The 19,662-nt window shown below is 42.0% G+C and overlaps 1 protein-coding gene across 1 annotated transcript; it reads left to right on the forward strand.

The window, feature by feature from the left end:
- The first annotated feature begins 1,602 nt into the window (after window positions 1–1,602).
- Window positions 1,603–19,662, forward strand: LOC137298656 (uncharacterized). Its single transcript, XM_067830941.1, has 16 exons — window positions 1,603–1,725; window positions 6,551–6,623; window positions 9,507–9,616; window positions 10,271–10,390; window positions 11,228–11,324; window positions 12,206–12,450; window positions 13,473–13,566; window positions 14,240–14,380; window positions 14,605–14,715; window positions 15,218–15,447; window positions 16,252–16,403; window positions 16,742–16,881; window positions 17,581–17,674; window positions 18,216–18,402; window positions 18,799–18,898; window positions 19,481–19,662. Exons 1-16 carry the CDS (start codon window positions 1,603–1,605, stop codon window positions 19,660–19,662), a joined length of 2,199 nt encoding a protein of 732 aa, XP_067687042.1.

Consider the following 19,662-nt stretch of genomic DNA (forward strand, 5'->3'; position numbering starts at 1 on the left):
ATGATCTGATACATCCAGCTGCTCACGCATGTACATATAGTACTCCACTTACACCACGGCGTGTCTGCCTGGTGGATGAGGAAAGCCCGGAGTAATGCGATCCGAGAAACGAACCAACGATAATAGGTTTCTGAGTGAGTGAGTGAGTTCAGTTTTACGCCACATTCAGCAATGCTCCAGCTATATGGCGGTGGTCTGACATAGGTGTCTGGCGTACCCAAGGGATGCAGCTCTGCACAGAGAATTGCGACTCTTTGATGCTGACTTGATTGATGTATGCAGTCGTAATCTAGAATGATGCTCATGATATCAATCATTGGATTGTCAGGTCCTGATTCCATTTTGCACAGGTCATCTACATCTAGCTACCGTGTTCCTGATGATGGTGTTAAACAACTAAAGGCATTTTAGTCCAATCTATAGACAACAAGTTGAAAAACGTTACTAATGGAGACGATGGAGGAAGTCAGTCATACGACGCGTTCTTTGTCCACAACATTCACCATCACTTACAGTGATGCAGGGGACTCAGTTAATATGTTCTGTGCAGTGAAATCCCTTTGAACCTGCATGCCTCCAATCCAATATGCTCTCAATATCCTGACCTCAAGCTACCTCACCGACCATGAAATTAATTAATTAGTAAGGTAGCCTAGTGGTTATAATGCCTGCGGCGCGGGTTCGATTCCCCGCAAAGGCACAAAGTGTAAAGCCCATGCGTTGTGTTCCCCGTAATACTGCTGCTAAACCGGTATACTTCGTGTACGGTGCTAGAGTGTCATTTGACATGTAATGAATGGATGAAAACATTGAGTTTTTGTTCCTGCATTTCAATAATGGGGTATTACTGTTCTGATTTCTGCGTTAGGACAGGGTCAGTAATAGGGCTCCAGTATTTCAAAGTGGGGCGCCAATATACACGCCAAAGTGGCCAATATACGAAGCTAGATCACCAGTAAACGAAAGATACTGGTCTCCTGTTCTGTCCTTATTGGAGGGACATGTTGTGTAATGGAGGCGGTTTTAGGTTTAATTCACTATACAGGACAATCTGATATGGTGCGGGTAGTTTACTGGCGTAAAGTGTGTTTGTTAAACTGGAGTTTATTCCCACTGTTAACCAAACCAAATTTCGACACATTTATCTTAAGGGTAAATGGTCCTGTACATGAAGTTGCAAGTATGTCCACAATGGTGTACGATCCGCAAAGCGTATGTGATAAAATACTCTCCGCAAGCTCACATTCAGTGATAACATCTTAAAGAGGCCTGAGAATGAATCGTGACGTAGCAGAAAAACATAACTTTTTAGGCACAGCATGTGCTTTACCTCGCCCGGATGTGACTGTGCGTCATCCTCGTAAACATAGGCGTGGCAATTCAAAGCATACAATGATATAGTTATAACAGCGAAGTAAGAACTGCTGTAAAAGGACAGGTGATTAAGCCGAGGAATTTCTTGTTCTTTGAAAAAATTTTATATTAGTTTTCATAAATTCTTAAATTTCAACCATGCATGAATTTAACCAGTTCTGCACACGAAACCTCTTTCTGGTTTTGCCCAAACTTCATATAACTCTTACCATTGGTTGTCTTTAAAATATGAAATACGATTTGTCTGTGTTGACTGTATTAACAATAAATCATCTATGCAAATTAGACATTAGCTTACATTTAAGTAATGACAGCGCTGGTTCTTCATCAGATGAAGACCGAGCTCAAAATGTAAGTATATTTGTTATTTCCAAATTTCGCGCAACATAATTTTTTTTTCATCTTTGTCATGCTTCGTGTTTATTATAATGTGAACATGGGCAATCTATTACTGTGATTGGTAGTGTAATGCGCCGATTATTATTGTGATTGGTAGTGTAGTGCGCCGATTATTATTGTGATTGGTAGTGTAGTGCGCCGATTATTACTGTGATTGGTAGTATAATGCGCCGATTATTACTGTGATTGGTAGTATAATGCGCCGAATATTACTGTGATTGGTAGTGTAATGCGCTGACCATTTGTTTCATGGGATAGTGCAATGCGACTAATGTTAGCGTGATCAAGGTATCGTTCTTCCAAGCGATGTTTGCACTAAGGTGCACTATGATGCAAACATACCCTATTACAGGCTTAAGGTCATCTTAGAGCTGATGTTGGTTTGTACAACGGCACCCTGGTAGAGTAATACTTCAATTAATTGCCTTGATCTGGTAGCCCAATGCGCAGAATATTACTTTGCTGGGGTAGTCGTATGGGCCGAATATTACTGTGATCGGGTGGTCCAATGCACCACATGTTGATATAATCAACGTTGGATATTACTGTGTAATGACTTGACAATTTGTTTTATCAGGTGTCAAATATTACTGTGATCAGGTTGTTTAGTAAGCCAAATTTTGTTTTTGCTCGGGTTGTCTGAGGTACCAAATGTTGCTGTGCTTGCATGATGCACCACATGTTACTATTACTGTTACTAAATCATATTACTGTGGTCGGGTCGTCTATTGTGCCGAATATTGCTACGGTCAGGTAGTATAATGCACCAAATACTACACTGAATATTACTATCATCAGATCTAGTGTAATGCGCTGACAATGTTTTGATCAGGTAGTCTATTGCGCCGAGTTTTGTTGTGCTTGAGTTGTGAAATGCGCCGAGTTTTATTTTGCTCGAGTTCTCTGAGGCACCAAATATTGCATTGCTTGTGTAGTCTTATGCGCCGAATATTACTGTGATCGAATAGTCTATTGTTCCAAATAGTGTTATGCTCGGGTAATATTATTTTCATTAGGTAGTCCGATTTGCCAGATGTTGTTGTTGTGATTGGGTTTAGTAAGGCACCAGGTATTGTTTTGGTCGGGAAGTCTAAGGGCTCCGAATATTACTGTGATCGAATAGTCTAATGCTCTAAATATTGCTATGCTCGGGTAGTGTAAGGGGTACAATCTGGTATAATGAATGTGAATATTACGTAAATACTACGAAGGGGGGTTTCTAAGTTATATAATGTGTACCCAATCCTTTTCCCATGAATAAAACATGTTTAAACCCAAGTAGTAGTGTACGACCCCGAATATTTCTTTGATTGGGCTGTGTAACGCGCCGAATCTTTCTTTGATTGGGCTGTGTAACACCCCGAATATTTCTTTGATTGGGCTGTGTAACGCCCCGAATATTTCCTTGATTGGGCTGTGTAACGCCCCAAATATTTCTTTGATTGGGCTGTGTAACGCCCCTAATATTTCTTTGATTGGTCTGTGTAACGCCCCGAATTTTTCTTTGATTGGGCTGTGTAACGCCCCGAATATTTCTTTGATTGGGCTGTGTAACATGCCGAATATTTCTTTGATTGGACTGTGTAACGCCCCGAATATTTCTTTGATTGGGCTGTGTAACGCTCCGAATATTTCTTTGATTGGTCTGTGTAACGCCCCGAATTTTTCTTTGATTGGACTGTGTAACACGCCGAATATTTCTTTGATTGGTCTGTGTAACGCCCCAAATATTTCTTTGATTGGGCTGTGTAACGCCCCGAATATGTCTTTGATTGGTCTGTGTAATGCCCCGAATATTTCTTTGATTGGGCTGTATAACGCCCCGAATTGTTCTTTGATTGGTCTGTGTAACAAGCCGAATATTTCTTTGATTGGTCTGTGCAACGCCCCGAATATTTCTTTGATTGGGCTGTGTAATGCCCCGAATAATTCTTTGATTGGGCTGTGTAATGCCCCGAATTTTTCTTTGATCGGGCTGTGTAACATGCCGAATATTTCTTTGATTGGTCTGTGTAACGCCCCGAATATTTCTTTGATTGGGCTGTGTAATGTCCCGAATATTTCTTTGATTGCGCTGTGTAACATGCCGAATATTTCTTTGATTGGTCTGTGTAACGCCCCGAATATTTCTTTGATTGGGCTGTGTAACACGACGAATATTTCTTTGATTGGTCTGTGTAACGCCCCGAATTTTTCTTTGATTGGGCTGTGTAACACGCCGAATATTTCTTTGATTGGTCTGTGTAACGCCCCGAATTTTTCTTTGATTGGGCTGTGTAACACGCCGAATATTTCTTTGATTGGTCTGTGTAACGCCCCAAATATTTCTTTGATTGGGCTGTGTAACGCCCCGAATATGTCTTTGATTGGTCTGTGTAATGCCCCGAATATTTCTTTGATTGGGCTGTATAACGCCCCGAATTGTTCTTTGATTGGTCTGTGTAACAAGCCGAATATTTCTTTGATTGGGCTGTGTAACGCCCCGAATATTTCTTTGATTGGGCTGTGTAATGCCCCGAATAATTCTTTGATTGGGCTGTGTAATGCCCCGAATTTTTCTTTGATTGGGCTGTGTAATGCCCCGAATATTTCTTTGATCGGGCTGTGTAACGCCCCGAATATTTTTTTGATTGGACTGTGTAACGCCCCGAATATTTCTTTGATTGGACTGTGTAACGCCCCGAATTTTTCTTTGATTGGGCTGTGTAACGCGCCGAATAATTCTTTGATTGGGCTGTGTAACGCCCCGAATATTTCTTTGATTGGGCTGTGTAATGCCCCGAATATTTCTTTGATCGGGCTGTGTAACGCCCCGAATATTTTTTTGATTGGACTGTGTAACGCCCCGAATATTTCTTTGATTGGGCTGTGTAACGCCCCGAATTTTGTATTGCTCGGATTGTCTGAGGTACCAAAATTGTGCTTGCGTAGTCTAATGCGCCCGTTACTGTGATCGGGTAGTCTAATTATCCAAATAGTGCTGTGATCATGTAGCCTAATGCGCCGAATATTACTGTGATCAGGTAATGTAATGCGCCAAATATTACTGTTACTAGGCAGTCTAATGCGCCGAATATTGCTGTGCTCGGGTAGACTAATGCTCCGATAAGTACTGCTTTCAAGTTGTTGTCTCATGCGCCAGATACTGTTGTGATTGGGTTTAGTAAGGCACAAGGTATTGCTTTGCTCGAACAGTCGGGAGTACTAAATGTTGTTGTACTTGGGTAGTCTCATACGCCGAATATTTCCTGTGATAGGGTAGTCTCATACGCCGAATATTTCCTGTGATAGGGTAGTCTCATACGCCGAATATTTCCTGTGATAGGGTAGTCTCATACGCCGAATATTTCCTGTGATAGGGTAGTCTCATACGCCGAATATTTCCTGTGATAGGGTAGTCTCATACGCCGAATATTTCCTGTGATAGGGTAGTCTCATACGCCGAATATTTCCTGTGATAGGGTAGTCTCATACGCCGAATATTTCCTGTGATAGGGTAGCCTCATACGCCGAATATTTCCTGTGATAGGGTAGTCTCATACGCCGAATATTTCCTGTGATAGGGTAGTCTCATACGCCGAATATTTCCTGTGATAGGGTAGTCTCATACGCCGAATATTTCCTGTGATAGGGTAGTCTCATACGCCGAATATTTCCTGTGATAGGGTAGTCTCATACGCCGAATATTTCCTGTGATAGGGTAGTCTCATACGCCGAAATTGCTGTGATCGGGTAGTGTAATGCGCCAAATATTGCTGTGATCGGGTAGTGTAATGCGCCAAATATAGCTTTGATCGGGTAGTGTAATGCGCCAAATATTGCTTTGATCGGGTAGTGTAATGCGCCAAATATTGCTTTGATCGGGTAGTGTAATGCGCCAAATATTGCTTTGATCGGGTAGTCTGAGATATCGACTATTGTTGTGTTCGGGTAGTCTGAGATTTCGACGATTGTTGTGTTCGGGTAGTCTGAGATATCGACGATTGTTGTGTTCGGGTAGTCTGAGATATCGACTATTGTTGTGTTCGGGTAGTCTGAGATATCGACGATTGTTGTGTTCGGGTAGTCTGAGATTTTGACGATTGTTGTGTTCGGGTAGTCTGAGATATCGACGATTGTTGTGTTCCGGTAGTCTGAGATATCGACGATTGTTGTGTTCGGGTAGTCTGAGATATCGACGATTGTTGTGTTCGGGTAGTCTGAGATATCGACGATTGTTGTGTTCGGGTAGTCTGAGATATCGCCGATTGTTGTGTTCGGGTAGTCTGAGATATCGACGATTGTTGTGTTCGGGTAGTCTGAGATATCGACGATTGTTGTGTTCGGGTAGTCTGAGATATCGACGATTGTTGTGTTCGGGTAGTCTGAGATATCGACTATTGTTGTGTTCGGGTAGTCTGAGATATCGACGATTGTTGTGTTCGGGTAGTCTGAGATATCGACGATTGTTGTGTTCGGGTAGTATACAGCCGTCATTATTTCTGTGCTCTCGGTAGTGACCCTGATGAGACAGCCTGAGACCCCATGAGTAGACAATGAAAAAACAGAACACACTGAGCAACTGAACAGGGTAACTGTAAATCGCTTTGAGCATGTTTTAGCGTGGGGATTTGACGTATTTAAACGTGCACATTGTTTTATGTTATGAACGTAACTGGTTTAGTTGCTTTTTCACAACTTGATTTAAACAGCACATTTGTAATACGACGAGAATTGACGATTCATGATACTGGATATAGGATTATTCTACAGTTATGTCTTTCCTTGTCCTGAACAGATGAAGAAAACAATGGCCACCACGATGTCGTTCGTGGCGTTGCTGGTTACCGTTACGATAGTCTCCGTGCAGGGTAAGTTGTTTATGTGCATCCTTCCCCAATTTTTATTTTATCACTGACTGGTGTGACACAATCATGTATATGCATAGGTGTGAAGCCAGCAATTTCATGTAATCCCTGAAAGGGTCGTGGATTTCTTGAAATCACTGTCACCCTCAGGGATTTCATGTAATCCCTGAAAGGGACGTGGATTTCTTGAAATCACTGCGATCCTCAGGGATTTCATGTAATCCCTAAAAGGGTCGTGGATTTCTTGAAGTCACTGTCACCCTCAGGGATTTCATGTAATCCCAAAAATGGTCGTGGATTTCTTGAAATCACTGTCACCCTCAGGGATTTCATGTAATCCCTGAAAGAGCCGTGGATTTCTTGAAATCACTGTCACCCTCAGGGATTTCATGTAATCCCTGAAAGAGACGTGGATTTCTTTAAATCACTGTCACCCTCAGGGATTTCATGTAATCCCTGAAAGAGTCGTGGATTTCTTGAAATCACTGTCACCTCAGGGATTTCATGTAATCCCTGAAAGAGACGTGGATTTCTTTAAATCACTGTCACCCTCAGGGATTTCATGTAATCCCTGAAAGAGTCGTGGATTTCTTGAAATCACTGTCACCCTCAGGGATTTCATGTAATCCCTGAAAGAGTCGTGGATTTCCTGAAAGCACTGTCACCCTCAGGGATTTCATGTAATCCCTGAAAGAGCCGTGGATTTCTTGAAATCACTGCGATCCTCAGGGATTTCATGTAATCCCTAAAAGGGTCGTGGATTTCTTGAAGTCACTGTCACCCTCAGGGATTTCATGTAATCCCTGAAAGAGCCGTGGATTTCTTGAAATCACTGCGATCCTCAGGGATTTCATGTAATCCCTAAAAGGGTCGTGGATTTCTTGAAGTCACTGTCACCCTCAGGGATTTCATGTAATCCCTGAAAGAGCCGTGGATTTCTTGAAATCACTGCGATCCTCAGGGATTTCACGTAATCCCAAAAATGGTCGTGGATTTCTTGAAATCACTGTCACCTCAGGGATTTCATGTAATCCCTGAAAGAGCCGTGGATTTCTTGAAATCACTGTCACCCTCAGGGATTACATGTAATCCCTGAAAGAGTCGTGGATTTCTTGAAATCACTGTGATCCTCAGGGATTTCATGTAATCCCTGAAAGAGTCGTGGATTTCTTGAAATCACTGTGATCCTTAGGGATTTCATGACATTGTATTTCCTAAACTTTCATGGGATTTCAAGAAATTACTGAAATGTTGGCTCGGGGATTTCATGAAACCCCTACCAGGCTTTATTGAAATAGAGAACACCAAACTTCTAATGCGAGTATAGGGTATATACTGATAAAATATTTACTGGAACAAGATAGTGAGTGAGTTTATTTTACACCGCTTTTAGAATATGTTCCAGTCATATCACGGCCGGGGACACCAGAAATGGGCTTCACCCATTGTACCCATGCGGGGAATCGAACTCAGTTCTTCGGCGTGACGGGTGAACACTTCAACCACCCGGTTACCCCACCGGCTATTAAACTTCAGACCCGTTTGGAAACGCAGTTACATTTTTGTGACCTCCACAAAGCGACTCGGAAATCACAGCAGAGATAGTTCATTGTCCACAGTCACACCAGAGAGCAGACGCCGAGGACAAACATCAAACTGAGGACGCGTGAACAAACCTTTCCGGATACTGGATTTCATACCCAGTGATTTCACACATTGCCTGTAACATAATTTCACAAATTCACTAATTTGTCTTTTCTGTCAAGAGGAATGTGTTAGGCAGATAATGGACACTGGTGATAAGCACGAGCGCGCAAACAATCACGCACACACGCAGCACATGCACGCACACAAAGCACATACACACACGAGAGAGAGCACACACACAACACACAACACAAACAAACACACCTAGAGTCGCTCAAGTTCAATGGTTAAGTAACAGGGTCACATAAATATCGTGTTTCACCATCCCTGCTACAAGACATGCAAAATGTCTTCGGTGCTCAAAAACGTCATAGGTCTGATGTGGGCGCTGTTTAACAAGACATTCGAGAGATATTCTGCAGGGGATTTCTCTGGGGAACGTGCAGTCAGTGGTTTAGGCTACAAGTAAACTGTTTTCAGAAAAGATTATTCTAAACTATTTTATCTTTAACATGGGAAGAATCATTTGATAATAATTCAAACTTTTGCAGAGAGTGACATCATCAAATGTGATTGGGGTTGTATTTCAATTTCAAAGTCTAAGAAAAAGAACCAACTAACTCGATAAACTTTCTTTGGCATTCCGTTATTCAACGACAGTTGACGTGTCCATGCCATGTGCATTCGACTGTCACATAATGATCAAATGTCCATGTCTTCAGTTAATGTGTACTCAACTGTCACACAGTCCCCATTGTTCATGTCCGCGGTTAATGCATACTCGACTGTCACACAATCACCATTTGTTCATGTCCTCACTTACTGTGTCCTCGACTGTCACACAATCACCATTTTTCATGTATTCAGTTAATGTGTACTCGACTGTCACACAGTCACCATTTGTAAATGTATTCAGTTAATGTGTACCCGACTGTCACACAGTCACCATTTGCTCATGTCTTCAGTCCATGTGTACTCGATTTTCATACATTCACCATATGTCCATGTCTTCAGTCCATGTCTACTCGATTGTCACACAATCCTCATATGTTCATGCCTTCAGTCTATGTGAACTGGACTGTCACACAATCACCATATGTCCATGTCTTCAGTCCATGTGTACTCGACTGTCACACAATCACCAAACGTCTTCGTTGAATCACGCGCTTTTTCTAAGACGAAATGACGTCAAGGCATATCTAATTTTGTATCAACTTTTTACAACAAATTTTCTCTCAGGTGCTATTGTGGTGACACCAAACCCTGCAAGAGTGGACGAGACCGCTGGCAACATCACCCTCACAGTTAACAACACAATGTTGCCGAGTGCAGGACTTTGGGGGTTCACTGTAAGTGTTACACTTTCATGTAAAATAACCAAAACTTTATGTAACAGGGTGATATGAGGACTTAAACGAATCTACCCGGGTATCCAATACCCTGTTCCCTGGCTGTACTCGCTGTAGAACTCTTGGATTGAGTACCAAAATACATGATCTGGTCCCATTTCGACACGTGATCTCGATGATCCTAACTCTCACAATATCACATTGAAATAAGACCAAAGTGGAGCCTGATCATTCACGTACTGAGACTGATTGATTCCTAAAAGGTCAGAACGAATGACATATTGGCAGAAAGAGCTAACACCAGCAACTTGAAGAGTATGGATGGAGGAGCATTGTTATTTTTATTAAACAATACACACTGTACATGGCTAACCAAGGTCCGAGACGTTTTATGGGTACCTAGGTTCAAAGCAAACCAACCCTACCCGAGTACCCGAGTTTACTGTATGAAAGGGACGTGTGTAGGTTTGAGCTCATGATCAAAGCGCATTTTACAATGTATTGTTGTGTGTCCTATTACAAATAATTCGTATTGACCATGACTACCCAGTGATGTAATGTCCACTAATTGGTCTGCTGGTCAAGTGAATGACCTGTCAGGTACATCATCCTAAGAATATCAATACCTAACCGACTGAATCGTTCTTCTTTAAGTACGAGACGGCTGACGACACAGCCGATGGATCCGACTACACAGCAATCCCTTCAATGTCAGCGCAAGTTCAATCTAACCAAGACACCTTTAACATTACGATCTCCATTTCTGATGACATGGTAAGTTTACTTCCGACTCCAAAAGCAATGGAACCCTTTTCTTTTTTGTAATGTGTACATGAGTTAGTCGAGCACGGCGTGGTAGAAAGAAAAAAGGCGTCTCACATTTTCCCTTGTTTGGACCCGAACACGAAGCTTCGGCTTGCCAAGGAAACACTTTCCCCGGTAGGCTATCCTGCCGCACAGATTACAAGCGATTACGTATGATCCGTATCATGATGATATCAGGTGTTCGCCAAAAGAAGATCTTATGTCGCTTAATCCGTCCCAATAGTCATTAACATGCGAAGTCAAATATACACCTGAAACATTCACGGAAACACATGTTTTCAGTGAAATCTGGGAATTACATCAGGCATTGTTTTGTGACTAGTCTCTCACCTTGGACATTTTACATACAGCTGTTTTGGTCATGAATGCTGTAGTATGCCTTTTGTATCTCACTGATGTCCTGTCCAACGTACTGCCTAATACCATTTCAGATTTAAACTCACATTAAGCCGTGATTAGGATAAACCCCGGACGACAGAATGAAGTGAACGTTCCTCGAACTTTACATGTCTGATTTGCAACAAGTTGATTCTTTGAATCTTTGGAACGACTAATCTCCCTAAACGGGCGCCTTGGTGCTAACCCTGCCATTCTCGAAAACCATTAAACAACAAATATTCTTGTGACATTGTGTTACTTACATCTAGTTTTTAATCAGTATTTAACCAAGATATAAGAAGAAATGTTTTGTTTCATTGTAAGAACAGGTGACAAATTCTCTCTGATATTCGCCAATGATGAATAATGCACTGAATGCAATAATTTCCTTACACATTCTTTGTTCAGGATCTCGACCCCGGAGAGACGTTCCTGGTCAAACTAACAAACTTCATACGGGGTGAACCTGACATGAACGTGACAGTCACCATCATCGACGACGAGCGTCAGTAGCATCTAAAAACGTCAACATGAAAAGAAAATCATATTCGTCAAACAATACGTAAACTCGTACGATGAGAAGAAATAATGCACACGTTCGTTTGCCCTTGTGCAAATATATGATATTATAAGCATCTAATTTCACTTTTATCAAAGAAGTGAGAGTGAGTAATGTTTAACGCCAAAGTGAGCAATATTCCCACTACTTCTCGTCCACAAGACAATCCGCCAGTTGCTGTTATTTCCAACACCATCACGTTACACCGAATGGCACCCGGGTTAGAATTGGTCTTCAGTATTTCATACTTGTCGCCAGAGTCGACTTGGATGACAGATCGTGTCCCAGGTGTGTAGATCGATGCACATGCTGTTGGTCACTGGATTGTCTGGTCCAGACTCGATTATTTACAGACCGCCGCCATATAGCTGAAATATTGCTGAGTGCGGCGTAAAACTAAACTCACTCACTCACTTGTTTCACACTCACTCACTCACTTGTGTCACATCAGCTCCAGATTCATTCCACTGTGGTAGGGGTAAGAGTCAACCCTGTCTGAACAACGGCACCTGCACCAACGACGGCTGCCTCAGTAACACTCAGCAAACTAAACTCACTCACTCAGTCACTACACCGAAAGGCACGACATTTAAACGCTTTCTCCTGTAAAGTCGGCTAGACTTGAGCAACCAGTACCCGTGAGATGCAATCAGCGATATCCAATGATCAGATTTCGTGGTTTGGTTTGGATGCCTATAGTCGTATCCAGATTCTCTGGCCTAGACTCGGAAGCAATAAACGACATTCTCTGCAAGCAATAGAATACAGGCGATTTGTTCTAACTCTCTTCCTGCAATGTTCATCCTCCAGAGACACTATTTTTGCAGGTCCGCGGGTAGAGTTGAAGCAGCCTGCAGATATTACAATCGGAGAGAACGATTCCAACAACATAACACTGACACTAGAGAGGAACGACACCACCACCCACAGCTTCACACTCCAGCTGCACATCATGGCCGGTACCGCCAGTGTCGGGACGGACTTCACACATTTCGGTCTGTGGTTAAATGTCACATTCGCGGAAAACGTAACAAGCGTAACTACCACACTGGCCTCGGTCATCAATGACTTGGTGAGTGTTACTGCTGGCCAAACATTTCCACCAAAATGTCACGTTAAACTGGTCTAGAGGGGGAGGTACGCGAACAAAATATGATTCTTAAATTAAGGGTTCATGCTAATCGGATCTGGTCTGTTGTCTTGGTAACATAAGGCGCAAACGGTGATGGGCAACGCTGTTTATCAGGGCATTATCGTTTGCAGCAGTCTTAGGTCTTGCTTTTTTGTAGTCAGTAAATACATGGCGAGGTTATGGTGATATGTTTTACGCTGTTAGCTTCTTCCAAAATCATTATCTGTACAAGAAGTTGATTCCTGCACTCCCAGCATTCCTACTTTGTTCCCGTCTGCTCCCTGTAAAATATCTTACAGTAATATATGTATCGGAAGAGCATTGAGATGACATGATGTTTGTTAGATGCCCAGTGAAGTCTCCGTTTTTGGGAGTGAGTATTGTGCGACCTTTTCTATTGCGGTAGAGATACGTGAAAACATACAGTTTCACTGGAACTTCGTATATATTAAGATAGTCCAAAGCACGGTATGTGTTGTAGTGGTACGGAAACAAGCGTAAATTATCACTGAGGGTTTGTGCGAATTTGAATTGGTCTCCAAAGGGAGATAATTGTTGCTGTGGTCCTGTATGTAGGTAATATACCTGGCAAAATCAAGTAAAGAATATCAGTTGGGTGGTAGCTGTGCTTGACCCTTGAGAGTTTCTGGGGCGTTGGTCGTGACCACTACAAAACCATCTATCCCACTGCATGGTCTTTATGTTTTTGCCACAATGCCTCGTTGCCTACAACAAACTGACGCATGAATGCCTCAGTTCCAAAACTAACTGACGCATGAATGCCTCGTTGCCCAAAACAAACTGATGCATGAATGCCTCGTTGCCTACAACAAACTGACGCATGAATGCCTCATTGCCTACAACAAACTGACGCATGAATGCCTCATTGCCTACAACAAACTGACGCATGAATGCCTCGTTGCCAAAAAAAACTGACGCATGAAAAATACATTTTGTCACAGCTGGAGGAACCTACAGAGGAGTTTACCATCTTCATCACCGGCGCAGAGATCAGCAACAACATCACTGTGGTCGTCACCATCAACGACAACGATGGTCAGTTTTTTTGTTACTGTGCATAAACCGTGTGGTAAAATTGACGATTTAGCCTGTTTCAAATAGCAATATTTTCTGGAAAGATATGTTTGGAACAAGGTGTTTCATCTCTCATTTTAAAGACCTGACTCCAGTGAAAACAAAAATCATTAATAATCAATTTAAAAAATACACAAAAAATGTTGGACACTGGAGAATACAGGGACAAGTGAGAACAGCAAACACGTGAGATGTTTGAATAAGCGCAGATTGCCTCAGGGATTGTTCTTTCACATGCCAGTGATAATTGTTTTGGATTATATTCTAAGTGATAGTATGATTTATGCTAATAGCTCAGTTCAAATAGTCACTTTTTTAAAATTGTTAGAGTGTGTCAATATTAACATTCCTTGTGTCACATCAGACCCGTGAAGGTCCCGGGGTAGAATAGACCTTCAGCAACCCATGCTTGCCACAAACGGCGACTATGCTTGTCGTAAGAGGCGACTAACGGGATCGGGTGGTCAGGCTCGCTGACGTGGTTGACACATGTCATCGGTTCCTAATTGTGCAGATCCAGACTCGATTATTTACAGACGGCCGCCATAAAGCTGGAATATTGCTGAGTGGGGCGTAAAACTAAACTTACTCACTTGTGTCACACTCACTCACTCACTCACTTGTGTCACAACAGCTCCAGATTCATTCCACTGTGGTAGGGGTAAGAGTCAACCCTGTCTGAACAACGGCACCTGCATCAACGACGGCTGCCTCAGTAACACTGGCTTCTGCAACTGTACTTCTGGGTTCGAGGGAGTGAACTGTGGAATTGATGGTAATGTTTTCATAAAAACAACCATTAAAACATCAATTTGTCACATTACACGTGAATACAGAACGTATCACACCAAACGCCACACACACAATATTGCTCATTCAACGTGTTATATTGTCTCATGTATTGTTGTCTCATATATTCCACCGCAAACATCACATATTATACAGTGCAGTCGACGATGACGCGTGTGTTGTGACTTTGACCTTTTACGTGTGTTCCAGCGTCGCTGAATGCATCCACCTGCAGTACACCGTGTGTGAATGGAACATGTGTGAACGGCACATGCATCTGTGATCCAGGTTTTGCAGGGGACATTTGCGATAAATCTGCATGTGAGTTGATATATTTGTCTTCTGATGTGATGTCTATGGTAAATGACACATCTATCGTAAGGCAACTACCGTACGCCAAAAAGTGGCTTAATTCATATTGATGCTTGTCATGTGCATTATGTGCTTAAAAACATGAAAATATGTATCATCATACTGAAAGGGCAAAGACATAACTAACAGAATTACATTGCTTCATGTGAAATGCCAGAGACGGTGAGAGACTCAAATGCATACACGTGAGTTTGTTTACACGAACGCTCGCATGTTCAAATTGAATGTATTTCTGTTGTTTTGGAGATTGTACGTGTGCTTTCCAACATTTTTAGGAAATATGATTATAAATCGTCATGCAAAACAATAATATTTCATCTGTATATAACTAATCAACAATAATCTTAATGAAACCCCACGTTTCAAAATTCCTGTATCCGCCCATGTACAGTGCTATCAAACTGAAGGAACTTGCTCACTCTTTCCAGTCCTCTCTACCGTTTATTTTCAGATTTTCACCAGTGCAGTCCTACTAACTTCAGTGTCTGTATCACGCCTTTCTCCATCGACACATTTTGCGGGGACATATATGTAGAGAACTTCAGGAACGTGTCTGCATGCAACTTAACTCTGGCTCCGACGGTAGCTGACCCAAGCGACGGCATCGTGGATTGGTGTAAGGGATATGCCGCCGTCATACCGTACAACGGCACCTGTGGTGAACTCGGGCCGTCCATTAGTGTTGGTATTCTCTTTGGGCATTGTCTATGATTAGTATTCTCCCGTGGCATAATGACAATTCGTCTTTCTGATGGTGACGTACAGAAGACTAACACAAACATTCACAACTGTCATTCTCATGGTGACGCAGAGAAGACTAGCACAAACAGTACCATTTGTCATTCTGATGGAGCCATATAGAAGACTAACACAAACATTTACATTTGTCATTCTGATGGGGCCATAGAGAAGACTAGTATAAGCATTCACATTTGTCATTCTCATGGTGACATAGAGAAGACTAACACAAACATTTACGTCTGTCATTCTGATGGTGACGCAGAGAGGTTATGAAACAATAAGTCAACCAACTAAACGAAAATACTTTACTTTACTTTACCAAGAAAGAGTAAACTTAAATATGACATATGTTACGTTTGTCCACGTTCTTAATGGCTTTATATATTTACATATGTATTTTTGGTATTTCCGATCATCAAGTATATACGTTGTTTTGGCCGGTAATCTACTTTCTATCAGGGCAAACTTGTAAACCGATTTCTATTTAGTCCTCTGAATGTTTTTCCTTGAATTCATATAACAATGTCCACCCTTGCATGACCTTTTGGAGTCACCCCGCAACAACTTAGGCTCAGGTTTAGTACCTAGACTGCATCGATAGATGCTAGCGATTGCCATCACAGGATTGTCAGCTCGCGTCTTACCGCTGTTACTTAACTAAATGTGTACACAGTCTCACCGGTCCTCCTTCACACGTGGGACGTCTCATTCACGCTTGCTAATTGCGGTTTTGTATTATCACAGGGCAATGTGACGTCCTATGTCCTCGATCTGTACGTGCAGTATACCAGAGATATCAGGCAGTGCACTGATGAGAGGGTCATCTTCACCTGTGAGTTTAACAACAACTCCCTTGAAGTCAGCCACAAATTCGACGTTGATAGCCAGTCGGGCAGGTGGGTTTATACACAGTTATAATTGTTTAGGTATTAGAATTGTTTAGAATATTGCTTGATCTTCAGCAACACATGCGTGTGGTAACAGGCGAGTGAAGAGGATGAATGATGCGCTGAAAAAGATGAAATGTTGCTACATGCGGCGTTAAAACATACAAATCAACAGATAACATGTGGTAATATTTCTGTTCCTGAGCGTAAGTGGTCACACAATCCTGCCTTCGAGTGACACTTCTTTATGATCCTGACGGTATGTACGACATAGGCCAAAATCAATGTTTTCATTCTACCATGCTATACATACTCGCATTTGTCACACTTGTCTTCTAACATTTCAGCAATGATGCCGGGTCTTCCCGCCGTAGGACGGGCCAACTTGTCCCCGCCGATATGGATGCCACAGCAAGAAATGGAAGTCCACTCCCTTCCATTCTAACATTGGGAACTGATGTCAAAATAACTTTGTCCGTCCAGAATGGTGCGAATTTAATAGCTGCTAAAGTGTCATTTCAGAAATATTAAACCCACCATTTATACTGATTCCTAATGTCATTTCGTGACGTAAACAAATTGTCTGTGGACTGGTCGTCTCAGGCGCCACAATTTCATGTACAGAGTTGCCTCCCTTCTCCAAGTAAGACACATATAACGTTTCTGAATATTTGGTACTGCATACGTACTGCATCAGTCCTTCCTGGTGATAAAGTGTTGCTATGTTTGTGAGCGAGTTGTGATGCCATCATATTAGCATAATGCAGGAAGTGATGCGGGTTTTTCAGCTTAGCTGGACTGTGAACACCACTAAACAAGCTAAGATTCCACACTTCAGCAAACCTTTGGAACGGTTAAGTTATTCAACTGCTGTAAAGAGAATCGAGGGCAAGAGATCAGGGGCTCCTTTCACTAAGCAGCCTTTACCAAGGTTAACCTTAACTCCCATTCTTTAACATTTCACTAAGGTTACCATAGTGACTTTCGATCACCTTAGTGCTTCGTGAAAGGAGCCCCACCCATGATTCTTTATGTCGCTGCTATATGAAGGTGTGCTACGACCTAAATTGTAAGACGAAGCAGGTATTAATAATGTAAACACCTATGCACATATTGTTAGATTATGTCATGAGTATTTCGTTAGGATGTACCTTATATCATCTTGGCGTTCACTCTTCATCTCCAGTACCCGGGTATGTGGGTATCATCATCCACTCAATCAGCGTCCACAACTACAGACCGGGGCTGGACAAGAGATCCCTTCCTCTGTACGATCATGGGTAAGTTGTTATTTAAAACGCGGAGGCCATATTATTTTGACATATCGCAGTGGGATTCGGCCTGATTAGAGGTCGGAAGACATGTCCATATTAAACCAGTAGGGTAACTTTGAAAGGTAAGGATGTCATCTGCGGGATGCCTTCACGTCTTCTGACATGTGGAGTGGTCAGTGTCTGTAAATGTTGAAATCTAAAATTATGTATATTTTACGTATTTATTTAAATATGTTCCCTTCCAAAATTATTCAGACTCGCATCTCTTGTTTACGTACCAACGTTCAAACGTTAGTTTCTATATATGTCTGCCCTTATCAATAAAGAACTTCCCATGGTGATTACCATCTACATTGATTGATTGATCTACAAGTCTTGTAAATATTAATATTTGCTGAATGTTGTACGATGCACAGTTATCCTATGACTAAATGTTGTGTTGGACATGAATTCCAGAATCCTTTAAGCAGTATCAGATTACATTTCCAATCTCAAAATCCAATATGGACTTTCTGAATGTAACCATCGCAAATATTTGATTTAACAGGTGCGCCCCCCAACTTTACAGGGGCATCCTCATCAGGCCCCCCTACTTCTCCCCAGCCGGACAGAAACAAACAATCTGCTTCATCTTCAGGCTTTTTGTGTTTGAACATGACAGGGGGCTGTCTAATCCTGTTCTGGTCCTCAAAGTTAGATTTAAAGTCTTCCGCTATGCGGCTTCAGCTGTTATGGTATGAATGAACTTCTCGTCGTTAAACACGTTACACTTATCAGTTAGTCAACAGGGGGAAATGTGTATGTTCTTTTCTACAACACTCAGCACTGATGCAGCCTTTAGCAGTTCATAGACATGACATTGCTCCAAGAGTACATTTTACTGCAGTCTGTCCTAACTCACAAGAGGAGTAATATCGTGGAACCGGGTTTTTCGTTTTGCTTTTATACCTTTAATTGTTTTTACATGCAAGAGCTTTCCATTATTTAGTGTTCAGTGATCCTTTTCAACTGAAGAGTCAAATCAACATTGAGTGTCAATATGTCAACATTATTCAATACGAAGTGTAGGTTTGTCCAAAACCTTTCGTGAATTGTGAATTCCCCAAGTTACATTACGGTTCAAATTTCAGCCGGTGTGTGGCGGCCGAAGGAAACGACAGGCTGAAGATGGAGATCTCACGTTGTCGAGAACTTTCAAAGTCACTATTGAAGAAAATGGCGTCCAAACAGGTAATTCGATGCAATCATTATGTAACTGTGAACTTCAGCCTTAAACAGAACATCACGCCCACGTCAGCAAGCTGAAACCAATATTCACTGGACTCAGTGAGTACAATGTTTCTGCGACAACAGTTGTCTAGGTGCTTGTGACGATTGTGATCGTGGCCCATAGTGGTGACTGCTCCTTTGAACAACAGCACTGCATGTTCCACAATATTCTCGGATTTAGAAAATCAACATGTCTGTTTACTCGTTTAATATCTTTTTGATAACTCTTTGAAAAGACGTGGTCGAACCGGTTGACGTTTCCCTTAGCCGTCTTATTTTGAAAGTTCACTTTTGAATGAAATACTATTTCCCTAACAAATCCCATATGACCGATATACAGTCTTCTACAGAGTAGCCACTCACAGGATAATTAGCAGAACATACAAACAGGAATAGCACCACTGGGATGAAAACATAACAATAAATTTGACCTCTCCAGATATCTCGCTAACTTTAACTGTGATAGCTGGATAAGAGGCATTGATAAAATAAATCACTTGAACTCGTTTGTCCCTAACATGTCATGATATTACATCCATACAGTCGTGAAAGGAGAGATCAGCACTAGTGGCTCAAAAACATGGATGGTTCCGGCCGTGATTGGCATTGGCTGCGTCGCCATCGCTGTTGCCGTCATTGCCATCTTCTTCGGCGTCATCATCACCAGGCGAAGACGAAGATCGAATGTGAAAGAAGCTGACGACAAGTCTTATTATACACATTAA

The sequence above is a fragment of the Haliotis asinina genome, chromosome 10, assembly GCF_037392515.1.
Source record: "Haliotis asinina isolate JCU_RB_2024 chromosome 10, JCU_Hal_asi_v2, whole genome shotgun sequence".
Classification (NCBI taxonomy): Eukaryota; Metazoa; Mollusca; class Gastropoda; order Lepetellida; family Haliotidae; genus Haliotis; species Haliotis asinina.